This window comes from Vulpes lagopus, chromosome 4, assembly GCF_018345385.1.
Source record: "Vulpes lagopus strain Blue_001 chromosome 4, ASM1834538v1, whole genome shotgun sequence".
Taxonomy (NCBI): Eukaryota; Metazoa; Chordata; class Mammalia; order Carnivora; family Canidae; genus Vulpes; species Vulpes lagopus.
Genome location: NC_054827.1, coordinates 100,148,497 through 100,166,505, shown reverse-complemented (window position 1 = coordinate 100,166,505; position 18,009 = coordinate 100,148,497). Strand labels below are relative to the sequence as shown.

The 18,009-nt window shown below is 51.8% G+C and overlaps 1 protein-coding gene across 1 annotated transcript in view; it reads left to right on the top strand.

The window, feature by feature from the left end:
* Positions 1 to 18,009, top strand: part of LRRK1 (leucine rich repeat kinase 1) — a 124,263-nt gene that overhangs the window by 88,458 nt on the left and 17,796 nt on the right. The window contains exons 17-26 of the mRNA XM_041752952.1: positions 437 to 609; positions 1,614 to 1,734; positions 2,018 to 2,177; positions 2,609 to 2,885; positions 5,472 to 5,643; positions 7,992 to 8,155; positions 9,160 to 9,299; positions 11,330 to 11,579; positions 14,112 to 14,278; positions 16,740 to 16,937. Coding sequence (XP_041608886.1) covers positions 437 to 609; positions 1,614 to 1,734; positions 2,018 to 2,177; positions 2,609 to 2,885; positions 5,472 to 5,643; positions 7,992 to 8,155; positions 9,160 to 9,299; positions 11,330 to 11,579; positions 14,112 to 14,278; positions 16,740 to 16,937 — 1,822 coding nt within the window. The remainder of the gene's footprint in view (positions 1 to 436; positions 610 to 1,613; positions 1,735 to 2,017; positions 2,178 to 2,608; positions 2,886 to 5,471; positions 5,644 to 7,991; positions 8,156 to 9,159; positions 9,300 to 11,329; positions 11,580 to 14,111; positions 14,279 to 16,739; positions 16,938 to 18,009) is intronic.

The following is an 18,009-nucleotide window of genomic DNA, read 5'->3' as shown; positions in this document are numbered from 1 at the left end:
AATGGTCAGGGAGAAACGCTTGGCATCTTGGCAGGCTTTCAGAGGACCCAGAATCAGGTCACAGTGAATCGCTTCAAACCCTCCTTGACAAGGTGATTATCAGCACTCTTAAATTTAAGGGCCCCCACCCCCGACTCTTGGACGCAAAAGGAAGACAGAGCTCCCGTCTCACGAGTCAAGGTGGCAAGAGCCTGGATGCAGGCCACAGCCACAGGAAGCTGACATACAGGCTGAGGGGATCAGAAATCCAGCTCTTCTGGGGTGCCTCATGCAACCCCTCAGTGCATAACATGCCCTCGAGGCTTACAGAGCGGAGTGTGGGGCACAGTCCTGGGTGGTGCCGAGGGTCAGCTCGCCTCTGTGCCCGGGAGCTATGTCCCAGTCTCTTCTTGGAGCGAAGGGAGCCGATGCTCAGCTGTGGGGTTCTCTCTGGCAGGCCAAGGCCCCAAATGCTGTGGTGCTGGTGGTCGGAACACACCTGGACTTAATCGAAACCAAATTCCGAGTGGAAAGAATTGCAACGCTGCGCGCCTATGTGCTGGCGCTCTGCCGCTCACCATCTGGGTCCCGGGCCACAGGCTTCCCAGACATCACCTTCAAACACTTGCAGTGAGTGTCCTGCTCTCTCTTGCCTGGTGCCTGGCTGTGGCTGAGGCGGCTGCTGCTCCTTCACCTGTCCATCTGCCGGGGGCCACCGGGATCTGCCTACAGAGGGCTCCTGAGCCAGAGCAGACCAGACCACCCCGGGGAGGGCAAGCTGCCTCTAGTGGGCAGGCAGGGCAGAGCCTGGGCACACCCCCTCCATGCTTCCCTCAGGGTCCCCTCCCCCCTGGGGCCAATGCTGAGCATGCACGGCCCTGATGGGACCAGGAGATAGAAACGCGTGTGCCTGCCACTTGTCACATTTGCTGATCTCTGACCAATCGCAGACCCAGGTGTGGTCCTGGTCCTCACACTGGGTCTGAGCGGTCCCGGCCACTGCCAGTGGGACCAGAGCCCTGGGCTTGTTGCTTCTCTCTTGACTCACGACAGCCCTGTGGGGTTATGGGAGTCCTTGTGCCCACTTCACAGGTGATGGAACAAGCCCAGCAAGTTAAGGAAGCATTCTCTCGTAGGAATGAAGTGTGAGTTGCTGTGCTGTAGCTCTCAGGTTCCTTCACCCCACTCCCTCTGGGTGGAGTGCTGCAGACCTTGGTGCAGGGTCAGCCTGGGGACACCTCCGCCTGCCCCAGAATGCAGGATCTGGCTGGGCCTGATGAAGAATTTCAGGAATTCTTCGTGTGCCCTTGAGGACACCCTGAGGCCAGCGATAAAACAGGGGCACTGGCCCTGGGCCAGAACCGGGTCCACCCCAAGTGTGCTCCCTTCCAGCTTGTGTCCTTGGGGGGGTGGGGGGTGTCACCTGGCACCTTTGGTCCTCACTTTCCTCCTCCTCAGGACACATACTACATCGCTCCCAGCACAGAGCTTTGCACTGAGAGCTTAATACATTTCTCTGTGTTCACCCTACATGGGTTCTTTTAACTTGCCAGCAATTTTGGGACACAGATGCTGCAGCACTTGTCAGTGAGAAGAGGTGTGATGAGTGATCACGTTCTGTTTTGCACTCACAGTGAGCTCTCCTGTAAGAGTCTGGAAGGCCAGGAGGGGCTACGGCAGCTGATTTTCCATGTCACGTGCAACATGAAGGATGTGGGCAGCACCATCGGCTGCCAGAGACTTGCGGGGAGGCTGGTGGGTACCATAGGCAGGATCCTACTGAAGCCAGGGGGGCTGCTCCCTGTTCGCCAGGAATCTAAACTTCCCAATCCCCCATTGTCAAACACGTGTGCTGCGTGCTTAGGCTCAATGGTCCCCCATGCAAGCAGTTTTCTGGGGCACGGGTGGGGAAGGCCGAGGATGGGGCAGTGAGAAGGGAAGTTCACACACTCAAGCCTCCGAGGGCAGCAAGCAGGGTTGGGTGGGCTGGGCACACCTCAGGACCTGAGGGGCCCAGCCTGCCCCCTCTGCACCCCAGATCCCCAGGAGCTACCTGAGCCTCCAGGAGGCTGTGCTGGCAGAGCAGCAGCGCCGTAGCCTGAGCGACGACGTGCAGTATCTCACGGACAGGCAGCTGGAGCAGCTGGTGGAGCAGATGCCTGACAATGACATCAAAGACTACGAGGACCTGCAGTCGGGTGAGCGGGCAGGCTAGGAGGGCAGGTGGACGGGACACAAGCATGGGGCCTCCAGAAAGGGAGACTCACCTTTTTCACTGCTCTGCACCTGTCTGAGAATGACTGTCAGAGCACTTCAGGTGGTTGTGACACGGGAGTCACAGATACATTGTCACAAGGAGCCAGATCTGCAGAGATAGATGGAGAATCTGGATGATGGAGGTCCGCAGACCAGAGTCCTCCTACTGGCCATCAGATCAGCACGTTGGAGAGTGTTATGAGGTGCCACCAGGAAACCAGTGACAGGGCAGCAGGCCCTGCTAAAGGGCAGTGTATGCCTGGGACCATTGATTGCTTCCTAAGAAAAATTTGTGACCTGGGTCCCCTAGGTCACCCCAGAGTCCCTTTCACTCTATGTCTGATGCTGCTTCATCCTCCCCTTCCCTGGGCAGCCATCAGCTTCCTCATCGAGACTGGCACCCTGCTCCATTTCCCCGACACCAGCCACGGCCTGCGCAACCTCTACTTCCTTGACCCCATCTGGTTATCCGAATGTCTGCAGCGGATCTTCAACATCAAGGGCTCCCGGTCGGTGGCCAAGAATGGGGTGATCCGAGCAGAGGACCTCAGGATGCTGCTGGTGGGGACCGGCTTCACGCAGCAGACAGAGGAGCAGTACTTCCAGTTCCTGGCCAAGTTTGAGATCGCCCTTCCTGTGGCTAATGACAGGTAAAGCCACTGCTGGGATGTTCCCACTGCTCACTGGAGGATGGAGTAGAGACTGGGGTTGCTGGAGGCTTGAAGAAGAGTTCTAGGCATGGGCCATGGGGAGGGCCTGCCTGCCCAGGCCGGCTGCTCCTTCCTGGGCCACGCGTATCTCTTTCTGGTGGGGGGTGGGGAGGAGGTGTTCAAAGAAATGCATTTACTAAAAAAAATGCAGGAGAACACACAAGAATGGCATTAGAAATATCTTGCCGGCAGGGTTGGGGGGGGGGGTGTTTCATGTTTTAGAGGGTTGATTGCTTGGTTATTTAGTGAATGCAAATGGGATAAGTGACAAGGATGTACATGCTAATTACACAGCTGAGCTTCAAAATGCAGGTAGGGCAGGGGCCGGGGTGGGATTGGGCGCACGTGGTCTGATCTATGAGCGATGCTACATCTGAACGAGCCAGGCACACAGGGCTTCTGTGCTAGAATTTCAGTTTTAGCCACTTTCTGAGTCTGATCCTGATGTTGTCCACAAAGCAGTAGCCAGGACCCCAAATCTGCAGACCTTTACCATGCACCTACCAGAGTCCCTATCACCACCTGCCCACACCCCAATCCCAGAGCTCTGGGGACATGCATACCAGAGGCTCCTGGTAAACTGGTCTGGACCCTGTGTGGCCAGCCCAGAGACTCTACCTGCATAGACTGGGCCTTCTGGGAGCCAGACCTGGGCCACTGAGCCCGAGGCACAGCCCAGATATCTGCTCGACCTTATAACTATGGGAGAGGGTCTCTTATCGCTCCAGGCCCCTGGGAGGCAAGAGTGAGTCCTATAAGGAGAAATCCCAAAGAGGAATTAAAAGTCCATATGATCCCCCATACCATGACCTATGTGTGTCCTTGACTTTGATCTATGCAAAGTGAGGCAGCCTCTGAGTTTACAGCATTGCCAAAATCTGACAGTTTTCCAGTTATTTTTATCTATAGGTTAGAGGAAAGAGGGGTTGCCAGCACTCAGTAAAAGCAAGTCAGTTATAAACACATGTATGTCTGGTTGAACTATAAAATCCGCCAGGTCATGGCCAAGTCTTCAAGGAGGCTTATAGGACAGCAGGTGAGACCACAGAGCCAGAATGCCTGAGTATGAATCCCGACTGCCTTTCTTATCTCATCTGTACAATGGGAATAATACTATTATCAACTAGTATTGCAATTATTATGAGGATTAAATGGGATAATACATGTAAAGTATGAAAAGTGTCTCTTGCACGGAAGAGCTCCAAAGATGGGGCACCTGGGTGGCTCAATTGGGTTAAGTGCCACCTCTTGATTTCAGGTAGGGTCACCATCTCAGGGTCTTGAGGTCAAGCACCACTTGGGGCTCCTCGTTCAGCAAGGAGTCTGCTTGAGATTCTCTCTCTCTCTGCCCCTCCCCCTGCTTGCTCTCTTTCTTTCTCTCTCTCTCTCATCTGTCTCTCTAAAATAAATAAATCTTAAAAAAAAAAAAGCCTCGAAGACATTAGGTGTCATCAGCATTATTATTGTTACTCTTTATATTAAATACTCATAGCCAGTGGCATCTCGTTCCACATAAAGTCACAAATGTCCAAGCATTTTCCATTTTAGCACAGGTATGATGGTTCCCTTGGGGTCTCCCCCACCGCACAGCCCGCATCCACAGCCTCCGTCCATACTGCACCAACCCTGTGGGACAGGTGTCCTTTCTCTTCCCATGCCATGAAAGCAGAATCCACAAAAGTTTACACCATGTGCTGAAGACACAATGCCAGGATAGACACTTCTACAAAATTTTCAGGGGTCTCTTCCAGAACGTTCTAAAGATGTTTTGTTGGAGCTAAACCGGTGTATTTTAAAAGCCTCTGGGTAGCTGAAGGCAAGACCTTTGTTAAGAAGAAGGCACATCTGAGGGCCACCCTGTGCCTACCTCCGCAGCCCCACACGCACAGAAGATGCTGGTTTTCAGGCGTGCTCTTGAAGGGGCCTCCCCAGCTTCAGCTGTTGTCAACTGACTCGGTGACTCAGCAGGTTTATGATGAGCAAGAGCACTCTCATAAAACATCCCTCGGTGCACAAACAGCCTCATTCTAACTTTTAAAGGCGACGGTGTTGTCTCAACCAGCCAAGAACAATAAATAGCTTCAAGGGCCAGAAACAGGACTCTGACCCCAATGTCTGCATGGTCTTTGGAACTGTGCGGCCATACCCATGTCTCCTTCACGGTTCCGAGTTAATTTTAAGCGATTCCCCAATCACAGCCCTGTTTACAGAGAGCAAACCAAGATTTGCCATGTCTGATGTGTTACTGATGCAGACCTTTTCATGTCTTCTCTTAGCATGTTCTAGTGGCTGTCCTACAGACCTGCCTTGAGAGGTTTCTCTGCTGTGCCCATCTTCATTTCCTCTTGGAGCATTCATTGTCAAGTACCGAAACTACTCGGTCTTTCTAGGAATAGAATTCCAGAGGCCCTGGAGGGGAGGGCACCAGGGCCGCATGCCCAGGCCAGGCTGTGTGCGTGCCAGGGTCAGGGCACCCACGGCAGACCCTGGCCGCGCCGTTCACCTGTCCCTTCCGATGTGTTCCAGCTACCTTCTGCCACACCTCCTTCCGTCCAAGCCTGGCCTGGACACCCATGGCATGCAGCACCCCAAGGCCAACACCATTCAGAGAGTGTTTAAGATGAGTTTTGTTCCTGTCGGCTTTTGGCAAAGATTTATAGCACGGATGCTGATCAGCCTGGCGGAGATGGACCTGCAGGTAGCCGCAGCTTCTGCGTGGGGGAGGGCGTACAGGGAGCTGTGCCCTTTCGGGAAGCAGAGGCCTTTTACTGGAAGGGCTTCAGCAAAGCTTCAGCAAAGCTGAGGACCAGGAGGCCAGCCTGGCATGGCTGCCTTCTCTTCTGTCGGCTGGCAGACCCATTTGAGCCATTCTGTGAATCCCAAACCAGCACCTAGCTGGCTCAGAAAACTCATTTTAGGAACCATGGTTGAAAACCAATGCACATCAAAAATCCCCTCAAAGGCTTGTTAGAACATAAATGGCTGGGCCCCCTCAAAGGGTTTGATTCAGGGGGTAGGGACTGGGACCCAGCATTTTGTGTATCAAACCACCGTCCCCAGTGATGCTTTGGGCTTGGGGACCACACTTGGAGGACCATGGCTTTCGAACCATGGTTTTGCCACTCAGGCTGTGCACTACACTTACCTGGGGAGCTTCCAACAGACATGGGCAGAGCACAGGCTGCCCCAGTTAGAATCTCTGGATACACCACCAGGCACTGCGAGTTTTTAAGGCTTGCCAGGTGATTTCACTATCTAGTCAAGCTTAAGAACCACTGGTGTAGATCTTTAACTTGGTCTGGAAGCAATGAAGACCTAATCCAGGGAGTTATTTTCTGTGGATTCACTTGGGGTGGTTGTAAGGCATCCTGGCTGTCCGCCAATGTTAATTTCATGGAAAACAGTAACATGAAAGTAGCATTTGTCTAGAGTGGTGTTTCTCAAAGTGGGATTCCTGGACCAGCAGAAGCAGCCTCACCTGGGAACTTGTTAGAAATGCAAATCTTTGGGCCCACCCCACATCCACTATTTCAGAAACTCCAGGATGGAGCCCAACCCTGTTTTTTCCACAAGGCTTCCAGGGAATTCTGACCCACTCTACAATAATAGCACCCCTGGCATAAACCTGGACTATTGAATAGTTGATGTTAAATTCAGTATGAGTTTCTTTTTGCCACATTCAAATTAAAAGGCCCTTATGGAATTAATGACTCCTTGGCTAAATAAAGATATTCTTTGATCTTCCCATATTGCTGAAATGTTAAAAAGTAAAGAGAGCCTGAAAACCCTAACTGCTGTGGCGCATGTGGGCAAAAGAACTTGTTTGCAAGGCCTAGGGGCTCCGTGATGATGGGAAGAGTGGATGCAAGAGCTGGTTCTTCCACAGGTCTGATTCCATCGCTCTGCCCTCCCTTTGAACTTGTCCTCCTGCCATGTTCTAAGTGGGAGGTCATAGAACACAGTGCTGTCATCGTGTGAGGCCTGAGCTCCCAAGTGGGCTCTGTGTTGGGGATGGGGGCCCAGCTGGGTGTGGAGGCAGGCGCCCTTCCAGGCAGCATCTTTCACTCAAAATGAGATGAAAAGTCCCATTGAAATTCAGATGAGGAGAAGGAGTTCAGTCTCAGGAGTAATCAAAAGCGTACAAATTCAAGCAAGGATGAGATGCTGGCCACCTTGCACCTTTCAAAAATCAGCAGAGTAAAGCCACCGTAGCCAGCCCAGAAGCATGACACAGGTTCATACACTGTGGTCAGTGTATACATAGTCTGATTGTTTCAAAAGTGGTTCCTCAATACGTATCCAGAGCCTAAAAACGTTCAGACCCTTTGACGGATTAATCCTACGGCTAAAAATGTGAACTAAGGAAATCATTTGAAATCAGAGAATGTTTTATGACTTTTCATGCATCATTGGCCCATTTGAGGGAGCAAAACATTGAAACAACCTATATATTCAGAGAAATGAATGATCTGGAAAGTTACTATAAAATATTGAACTTTGGAAAAATGACTTTTGTATGAGTCTGGATGGCATAGGAAACGTGAAGTTCTTAAAAGTATATGAAATTAGAAATTTAGAAAATTAGAAATACAAAATCAGAAAATACAGCTTCAGCTGGTTTTCCAAACATATACATAGAAAAAGAAAAAAAAATCTTAGGATAAAATATATCAAAATCCCTGCTTTGTGGTAAGTTGTTTTGGTTTCTTTTGTACATTTTTCTGTATTTTCTACATTTTTGTAACAGAGTTTTGCTTGTCAAATCAGGAAAGGTTTGAAATAGGAGAGCCTTTTATCAATCCTTTGGGAAAAATGTGCTCCCAGAGTATTGTGGGGTCCTCTCCAGATAATACAGTGTTTAATTTGGCAACAGGATGCGTGGTGACGGAGGAGGAGGAGGCGGTGGGAAGACGGGGGCGGTGGTGGGGGAGGGGGGGAGGGGATGGTTATTTATCAGGATGGGGCCAGGCCAACCTCTTCCGAGCTCTGCCCAAGGCCAGCGAGGAGGCTGGAATACTTAAGCAGGATCTTTTCTCTGTCTTTCAGCTTTTTGAAAACAAGAAGAATACTAAAAGCAGGCACAGGAAAGTCACCATTTATAGTTTTACAGGAAGCCAGAGAAATCGCTGTAGCACATTCAGAGTGAAAAGAAATCAGACCATCTATTGGCAGGAAGGGCTCCTGGTCACTTTTGATGGGGGCTACCTCAGGTAGGAATACTCGGGAACCCACCTGACAGGGGCAGCCTGAGGCCATGGGAACAGCCTCCTTGGCCGCCTTCTCTGGGAGACAGTCCCCTCAGGGTCCAGAGTTCTCCCCAGAGCAACACATCATGGCAGCTTGTTGGAAACAGGAGATCCTCCCCAAAAAATGTCTAGAGCACCCCCATCTCCTCACCCCTCCTCCTTTCTCCTCGCAGGACAGGAAAGGTGAGGGAGGGTCTGGTGACCACAGCCCACGGCCACTGAGCTCTGGGATGAGAGCCTGCAGTGGTCACTTAGGTGGTCACTTAGGTGATGCCTGCAGGGCCCTTGCTGCCATCTGGCCCTGTCTTCTCGTCCTATGTGATGATGGCCTAGGTCACACCAGGGATCCTACAGGCAGCATAACAAGATACACAACTTAGCTCCCCTTTTCTGTTTTCTTTACCTTTTCTTTACCTTTTCTCTCTTTGAGAGAAAGACATCAAGTCAGCTCGAGAGGTTTAATAAATGACTTTTAATCAGCTTCGATAAACACGCAAAGTTATTTCATCTTTACACTGAATTTTTCAAAATATTCTTCAGCTCCGTGAAGGAGAAGGGTGAAGTATCCTCTTTGGAGGGCCTGACTTGAGTTTTTCTTGGTGCCTAGTGCTCTCATATAGATGTTCCCACTTAAAGCTCACAGCTGCCAGCTGGCAAACGAGAATCTCATAGTTCAGAGAAGGCGAGAACCTGCCCCAAGGTCCCACTTGGGGGACTGACCCCTGCCTGAACATCCATTACCGCCAAGTCCCCGCTCTGGCCACATCACCATGTTGGGAAGTAGTGGAGGGGACAAGGCATGGTCACATACACAGGGACGCAAACACGGAGGCCCCCTTGACAGTCCTGCAGAGGCACAGAGTCCTAGGGTGGGGGTGGGTGGGGGGTCCCTGGGGTCTGGAGGCACAGAGATCATCCCAGGGCCCCCAACGCCAGATCACAGAGGGCTCTTTGTTTCTGGGTTGCAGTGTGGAATCCTCAGACGTGAACTGGAAAAAGAAAAAAAGCGGAGGGATAAAAATAATTTGCCAGTCGGAAATGAGGGACTTCTCCGCGATGGCTTTTATCACAGACCATGTCAATTCCCTGATCGATCAGTGGTTTCCCGGTAAGAAAACGTTCTGGAACCGAGTCTTTGCTCATGTTAGTATTTCTTTATGAATCAGGGTGGGGCTTGTTATCTGGGGAGCAGAAGTCGCACTGGGATTCAGCCGGAGGAAACCAGAGAGGTCCTAAGCGCCCTTTGGCAGAATCCTGGTCCCTGGGGAAGTCTGGCAATGACACGGGGTCAGGAGCTATGGGGAAAATATGGGCCTGGATCCCCATGGTGTGAGGGGAGACAGATAACCCTGGGTGCCCCGCGTGGCCCAAGAGAACCCTCCATGTGAGGTTCACCCGGTCTTGTTTACACAGTGAGGACAGTGCTGAATTCTGAGGGGATTTGACCCTCTGACGGAGATGGGAGACTAGGGAAGCCACACCTGTTGAGGACCCCCATTTTCCTGCCTGCTCCCTCCCCCAATTCCCAGAGGTGATCAACCACCCACATGGCCCTTTGATCAGCTTCTTCATTGACAGTCCACCCAAAGAAAATACTTTTTGAAGTGAAGCTTTTGAGGCCTTCTGTTTGTTTTGCTACTGGAGTGGAGATGAACCCGCGGGGCATCCTGCAAGGAGGAAGCTGTTGGGGGGGGGGGGACCAGGCAGCCTCCTCCTCGTGAGCCCTCAGCCTCCGAAGGCTGGTGGCCGAGAGAGTGGAGGATGGCTCTGGACTCCAAGAGACCTGCTTGGCCAGTGCTCTAACCTCCCTGGGCTGCCTTCTCACCTGTGGCTGTCCCCATATCCTGGGACAGCATCAGGGGAGATGCTTAGAGAGCGCTGGGAGGCATGCTCTGGACACCAGGGTCTGAGGGCCATCCAGGGCTGATGGGAAAGCTGACCTAGAAGGAAAAAAGGGACCCAAGAGTGGTGCCTGGGTGGCTCAGTCAGTTAAACATCTGACTTTTGGTTTTGGCTCAAGTCATGATCTCAGGTTCCTGGGATCGAGTCCTGTGTGGGGATCCACACTCAGCATGGAGTCTGCTTGGGATTCTTTCCCTCTGCCCTTCCCCACCTCTCTCTCTCTGCCTCTCAAATTAATCAATCAACCAATCAATCTTGGAAGGAAGGAAAGGAAGGAGGGAAGGAACAAATGAAAGAAACGAAAGAAAGAGAGGGAGATAGAAAAGAAAAGAAAAAGAATGAAAGAAAGAGGAAAACAGAAAAGAAAGGCAGGCCCAAGAGAAGGCAGTTTGGTGTATGAGTTGTGGCAGTCTGGGAATGCTTGGTCATCCAAGGAAGCCTCTAGACCCATGTGAGCCTCCCTGGGCTTTTGTGACTCCCTGCCAACCAGTGAGCCCCACAGCAGGTGCTGGGGAAGATGTGATACGGGCATTAGACAATCGTCTGAGACAGGGCAGCTCAGGAGACAGCACCACCAGCTAGCCAGCAGGATGTGTTTACCTGGGCCTCCAGATAGTGGATGCGCCCACAGGGTTCTAGGAGTCCCCTCCTAACCTGCACAAGGCAAGCCATCAGCTCACCCTGAGGTGCCTTGGAGACTACTTCTTTGCACCTCCTTTCAGAAGCTTGCAGAAAAGCTGTGTGCCTCCTGCCAGGGGGAACACAGGTAAAATGACTAGGTTCTGTCTATTATAATTTGTACTCATTTCTCCCCCTGCATTGCTCTTCTACGAAGGATCATGGTAATTGCAAGCCTTATGTTTCTAATTTTAAGAACAACTCCTTATTGGTTGTGGTTCGCTTGCTGGAGTGTGGCACAGCTCAGACGCAGCCCGCAGCATCCTGTCGGGGCAGCTGTGCAGGAGGGATCCCCAGCCTCTCAGCCGCTCCCCAGCCAGCCCACTCAGTTTAGGCCACCCACTGTCTGTCCAGTGCATCCCTCACCTTTCCCAGTGCTCGTCTTTCAGGATCTCTCTCTCCAAAAAAGAACCTGAGTCATAGTTCAGCCACTCCCTGGGGTCCAGGCAGGGGCACCCAGACCCCCTCCTACCAAAAGCCCAGATAGCCTGGGTGCCCTTCAGGGACCCACCTTCAGCTGCCTTCACATAGACTGTCTCCTGCTCTGTCCCCACTTAGCCCTGACAGCCACCGAAAGTGATGGGACCCCACTAATGGAGCAGTACGTGCCCTGCCCTGTGTGCGAGACCTCCTGGGCCCAGCACACTGACCCAAGTGAGAAATCAGAGGGGGTGCAGTACTTCGACATGGAAGACTGTGTGCTCACGGCCATCGAACAGGACTTCATCTCCTGCCCCAGACACCCCGACCTCCCTGTGCCTCTTCAGGAGCTGGTTCCTGAGCTGTTCATGACTGACTTTCCAGCCAGGTAGGCCACAGCACCACCCTGCCTGGCGGCCCCTTCCTCAGGTGGTGGCTAGCTGGTGTAGCCACTGCTTCCCACCCAGTCTCCTGGGACTTATAGGTTCCCAGCCTAGACTGCCCGAAGGGAGCCAGGGGTGCCATTTCGGAGGCCACAGCAGGCCCAGCTGGGCAGAGCACTTGGAGGGGAGCCATTCTGGGTCCCCACCCCATCTTGCCCTTGTATCAGCTGAGCTCCTTTCTGCTAAGCCAGCCATTGCCTCTGATTCCTACTTTCCTGCCAGCTCAAGGTATAGAAGGCAAATTCTCCTCGGTGTTCAAGAAGGCAGTGCTCCCAGGCCTACAGCCTCATTTTCCTGTCTTGGCAAATGCTGACCCTACCTGCTGCCCTGAGGCTGGGCATTTAGATCCCCCTACATCTGTCCTTGAAGTTGAGTCTGCCTGTAACCTAAGATAATGACTGGGGAGAGAATGCCGAGGAAGAGGAGAATGTTTTGTGATCCCATCCAACAGTACAGAGTTACAAAATCCAAGGGCTGGGTAAAAAGATGGAATCTTCTGTAGTCATGGAAACCAGAAGCTATGACTTGGTCTCCTTGGAGACAGTTTGACCTTGGTGGTTACCAACTCTTTTGGAGTTAGGAAGTCCTGTTGTCTTCTTAGCCAAAGGATTGCAAAGGATGTTGTATCTGGCTTCTTGAAATAAAAGTAAACTTTTTGGGGTGTGGGGGGATGGTAAGAATATTTGTATTCTCATTTTTCCAAATTGCCCCCCATCCCCAAAGAATCGATGTTGAATACTCTGAGATATTGTAGATTTGGAGTTCCAAAGCACACTTCTGGGTCTATCAAATTAATAAATTGCTTTCTACATTGGAAGATAGACTCCCCCTCCCAAAGCCCTTTCCAATATCCCCAGTTACCTCACTGGTAGAAATGATGATGAAATGCTGCTCCTCTGCAAAATGAGCTCCCTTTATTCCTAGAACTCTAATGTGAGGGTTGTTGCTTCTTAGAGACCACATGCAGAGTTTTATATATGCATGAACCAGATTTCTGTAGAGGAGGCCCAATTAGGGAGCCCCAAATGTTAAGATTTTCATTTATTTGCTGTTACATTTTACACCCTAGCTGAATCTGGGCTGTGGCATCTACAGTATGAAATCTGGAAAGGCAGACTGGTTGTCCCCATGGGTTTGGATCAAATTGCAGGCTGTATCATGGTTCTTAACTGAAGGTACTTGGCTAGTAATTGAAAAGCCCAACAGTGTGGACAGGATTCCCAATCCAGCAGAGGCTCTTTGGACACTTGAGCTGTGCCCCCAGCAGGGGCCCTGAAGCACTGCCCTCCTCGCACTAGGAGTTTGGGTGGTTCGGGGTTGGGGGAGTGGTTACTTGGCATCCAGGGAACCCTGTCCTAGGCCCCATGTTTATAGGATGCCCTAAGGGATCGCCAGCTTTCCTACTGCTGCTCCCGGTGGCCATCCTGGGAAGCTCCCAAGTGCCCATGCTGCCCAAGCAGGTGGTTTTGGCAGTGGGTGCTTGGAGAAGAGCTCAGCTCATCTGCTATACCACCACGGGCTTCAGTGGAGGCAGTCGCACCTGCCTGTAGTGGAAAGCATGCAGTTGAGCTGTGCAAAGTCTGAGCAGCTGCAGAATCCATTCGTGGAAGGCATGAAAAACAGATGCCTAGTGGAGTCGGCCTGTGGGGCCAGGAGGACTCCAGTGGAGGCACCTGGCATAGCCAGCTGGTGAACAGCCCAAGAGGCTTCAGCAGAACAGGGGGAGGCCCTGCAGTGGGAGGGCATCTAGACTGCCTTCCCCCTCCCTCCTGTCTCCCATCATCCCTTTCTCTCCCTCTCCCCCCAGCCCTGCCACCTCCCATCATCCCTCTCTCCCTTCCTCCCTTCCAGGAGTGACTTACAGTTTTTCCAAAAGCCCAAAAGAAATCTCCCCTTCACCTAAGATTAGAACGCATAGACCAGTGAAGTCTAAAACACCCTGCCCTTGGGTGAAATCCTAGCCATCGGTTGTGCAGACAGTGCTTGTGCCAATCAGAAGCCCTCCATGGCCACTCACCTAACCTCTCACTTAGTAAAAAGAAATAAGGAAACAACCAACCTAGCAGTAAATAAATGCAGTGTGTCTGCTGGATATACTAGCTCTCAAAGCACAGAATCTTTTGGAGAGAAACCTCCAAGAGAATTTGTTTTTTCCTATGCGGGCTAAGTTGCAAGGCTCTCCCCAGTGCGAGCCATCATCCGCACCTACAAGGCAGTTACTGTTACAATCCCACTTTATGGAGGAGACCCAGGCTTGTTGAGGCTACACAACCTGTCCAAGACCATGGTGTATCCTGGATCTGTCTGACTCCACAGGTGGCTTTGAACTGTGACTCCCTGCAGTGGAAGAAACGACCAAGGGTGTCCTCACATCCATCCATCCAAGGACCACCCCCACCCCCACAGGCCTCTCTGGGCAGGGGGGTCAGGGACCAGTTAGGAGGCTTGGTCTGATCTCTATGTGGTATTTCTGGCAGGCTCTTCCTGGAGAACAGCAAGCTGGAGCACAGCGAGGACGAGAGCAGTGTCCTGGGCCAGGGCGGGAGCGGCACCATCATCTATCGGGCCCGGTACCAAGGCCAGCCCGTGGCAGTGAAACGATTTCAGATCAAGAAATTCAAGAACTTGGCCAACACCCCGGCAGGTAAACAGGGCCCATGTCCTATCTTTTCAGACATGTTCTCCCAAGGTCGTCACACTTCCTGCCACCTTGGGGAGACTGGATGAGGACGGTGGATGAGGCGAACAGAGGCCCCTGAGCAGTCGACCTGCTTTGTTCCTGGCAGGATGTGGAATAGGTCTAAAGGTCATGCTGAGCAAAGCTTAAAAATTATCTTGGGAGACTATTTTCTTATCTAGATGTTAGCCCCCAAGAGTATGGGCCATCCTTACAATTTCTATCGGCTCCCTGGCTGGCATGGGCCTGGTACATGGTGGGTGCACACTCAGACCTCAAGTGGACCCCTTACCTTGCAGGACCCCTCTCACCCATCTCCACTAAAGAAAGGAAGGTGGCACCCCAGGTGAATGCATGGGAAAGCCAGCCTGGGTGGCTTCTCCCCCACCCACACGAGGGACGGAACACCTTCTTGCCTTGGCACATCCAGGTCCACACACCAGGTGCAGCTCAGAGATGTTCTCTACCTAGAGCAGCCCATCAGCACTTAACACCCAGCTAGTGTGGGTACTGGGCGGCCCCCTCACTTCCAGGCAGCTGAATATCACATTTCTCACAGCCCCTGGCTTAGCATGTTCCTCTTTAGGATCATTAAGGTAATTTACATTCCTGGTGGAAAAATCAGAATCCTAGAGCAATGGAAAGAAAACAGATCAGAAAGGAAGAGACAAATTGTTACTATATGAATGACTTCCTGCACAGAAAAATCCGAGAGATTCTACTGTCAAATGTGAGAGCCAGTAAGTTTCACAGCATTGCCAGACGTGAGCTCAACCTCAGAACTCAGAGCGTTCCCATTTACAGCAATGACCCATCACTAGAAAATGTCTGCGTGTGCAATTATACCATAAAGTACTGAGGGATAATTAATGTATACAGTTCAGTTTCATTCCCATTGAAGTCCTAGCAAGGGGGGGGGGGGTGTATGTGAGAGAGAGAGATCTCACCCACTGATTCTAAATGCACGTGAAATGACAAAATCCCAAGAACAGCTGAGAGTCCTATAGAGGGAGACAAAGAAAAGAGGCCTGCCCAGCAGATGTCATGACTTATAACCCTGCAGATGTGAACCCTGCAGAGTGTTCTCTGGGGCTCGGCCGGGCCCGCCAAGGGAGCAGACACAGCCGCGTGTGTGGAAAGCTGGCACACGGCAGAGGTAGCATCATGAGTCAGAGGGGAAAGGCTGACGGTGGCAGCCCGGGTGGCCCAGTAGTTTAGCGCCGCCTTCGGCCCAGGTTGTGATCCTGGAGTCCCGGGATCGAGTCCCTGTATGGAGCCTGCTGCTCCCTCTGCCTGTGTCTCTGCCTCTCTCTCTCTCCGTCTCTCTCTCTCTCTCTCATGAATAAATAAATAAAATCTTAAAAAAAAAAAAAAAAGAAAGAAAGAAAAGAAAAGAAAGGCTGACAGGTCACTAATCAAGGCCAAGACTTGGGTCAGACTTCACACCACAGTCAAAAATTCATAATGGGTTAAAGACCCAATGTGAAAAACAAAAGCTTTGCACTAAAAAAAAAAAAAAAAAAAAAAAAAAAAATTGGCCGGCCTCCACGCAGATCTGACACAACTGATGCATTTTAACCGCCAAGGGTTTTTGCATGCCGTTTAAACCTCCATGTTCAAAAATCCCTGATTTTAAAATCCAAATGCAGGGGAAGAGACACAAGAGGACCCTGTTTGGTGACCTCAGGGCCAGCCACAGACCGGTGGGTAGCATCTTGCCCCTCCACTTGGCAGGAGAGACCCCTCTGGGGGACTTGGGCAGCCACCTTCTAGGGTTTACAGCGCAGACTGGAAATTGCCACCCCTGCCCATAGACCTTGCTCCTCTGGCCTGAGATGACCTGTCACAGGCCCATGGAAGCCCTAGTTTTTTCTGTGGCTGAAGAGAGGGTGCTGATTTTTTCTGCCTTTGGGGGTCCTGGCTGCTGGCAGGAAGTCAGGTAAGCAGTAGCAGCCAAGCCCCCAACATCCCCGCAGGTGAGCAGGACTCTGGGTGACACTCAGGGATGCAGAACTGGAATAAGCCACAGCCGTGACCCTCAAGTGGCCAGCAGGAGGGTGGGGTGGGATAAGATGAGAGCTCCAAGGGGAACAGGAGAGCAGGGACATGCGCAGCTCTCCATTGAGGGAGCAGGAACTGCCCAATATGTTGGGACCAATTTAGCACTCAAGGCGGAGGGACTTGGTATCAGCCCAGAATGCCTCAAGAATGCCACCACTGGGGGCCAAATTCTGGGTGACAGTATTGCAGCCCCTTTTGTATTAAGTGCCTTAAAATATAAATGCTGCTCCTGCCAGCCCCTCAAGTTCCTGTGGGGGAGCTCTGAGTGTGGCAGGAGTGGCCCTAGAGGAGCTCCCAGAGCAGGTGGCGCAGGGCTCTGCATCCCTTACCTCCCTGGGCAGCCCTGATGGCTGTGCTCCCCCTGCAGACACCATGCTGAGGCACCTGCGCGCCACAGATGCCATGAAGAACTTCTCGGAGTTCCGGCAAGAGGCCAGCATGTTGCACGCCCTGCAGCACCCCTGCATCGTGTCACTCATCGGCATCAGCATCCACCCACTCTGCTTCGCCCTGGAGCTCGCCCCCCTGGGCAGCCTCAACACCGTGCTATCTGAGAATGCCAAAGGTACCAGCCAGGCTGAGAACTTTCCAAAGGGGTGGCTCGGGGCCCGCCCACCCAGATACAACCCCTGGGAGGCAAGTGAGCCCATGGCAGGCAGATCAGGTGCCAGGGAAGCTGTATCCCTGGGAGGTTCCCTCCTTCTGCCTGGCCTGGCTGGCTGGGCCAGAGCACACCTGCCCCACAGTGCACACAGCCAGCTCCCTGTGGGTGAAGAGAGTCACTTCACTAGGTCTACACTCTGAATGGTGCTGTTGCCAAGGCTAGGGAAGCTGATGGTTTAGAGTCAGATGGAACCAGGTTCCAAGTCCTGGTTCTCTGCCATCATCCAGTAAATTAGGCCTGTAGAAGGAGTATGATAATAGTCCCACCAGGGATCCCTGGGTGGCTCAGCGGTTTGGCGCCTGCCTTTGGCCCAGGGCGCGATCCTGGAGACCCGGGATCGAGTCCCACATCGGGCTCCCGGTGCATGGAGCCCGCTTCTCCCTCTGCCTGTGTCTCTGCCTCTCTCTCTCTCTCTCTCTCTCTGTGTGTGTGTGACTATCATGAATAAATAAAAATTTTAAAAAAAATAGTCCCACCAAAGAGGCATTTGAGAGTCTTAAACAAGGCAACCAGGGGGGTCTGAATAGCAGCCTGGTGCCTACAAGCCCACTGGCCACATAAATCTCTCCATTCCCCAAATGCACACCTGTGTCCATCATCATTCAAAACTCTGAAACCCTGAGGTTGGCTTTATCATATTTTTTAGTGAAATTTTAAAATAATTTTCCTTGGGAAATAAATAGGGAACTGAATCCCTGACAGAAAAAGAGCTGACAATGCGAGGCTGACAGGAAAGAGGTAGCTGTCTCTTGACTCAGGAAGAAGAAACATCATTAAACTCAAATTATTTCTCCCTCAGTGGAAGAGAACTTTTTTTTTTTAAGTGAAGATCTTATATCCCCAAACTCCCCCTCCCCTTGACAGTATAACAACCTTGGCCTGTGATGAACTCTAAGAATTTTGAATCCTTGCCCTTTTAGTAAGAACACCCACAATTCCATGAATTACCACGAATGAAAGCTAGAACGATCAG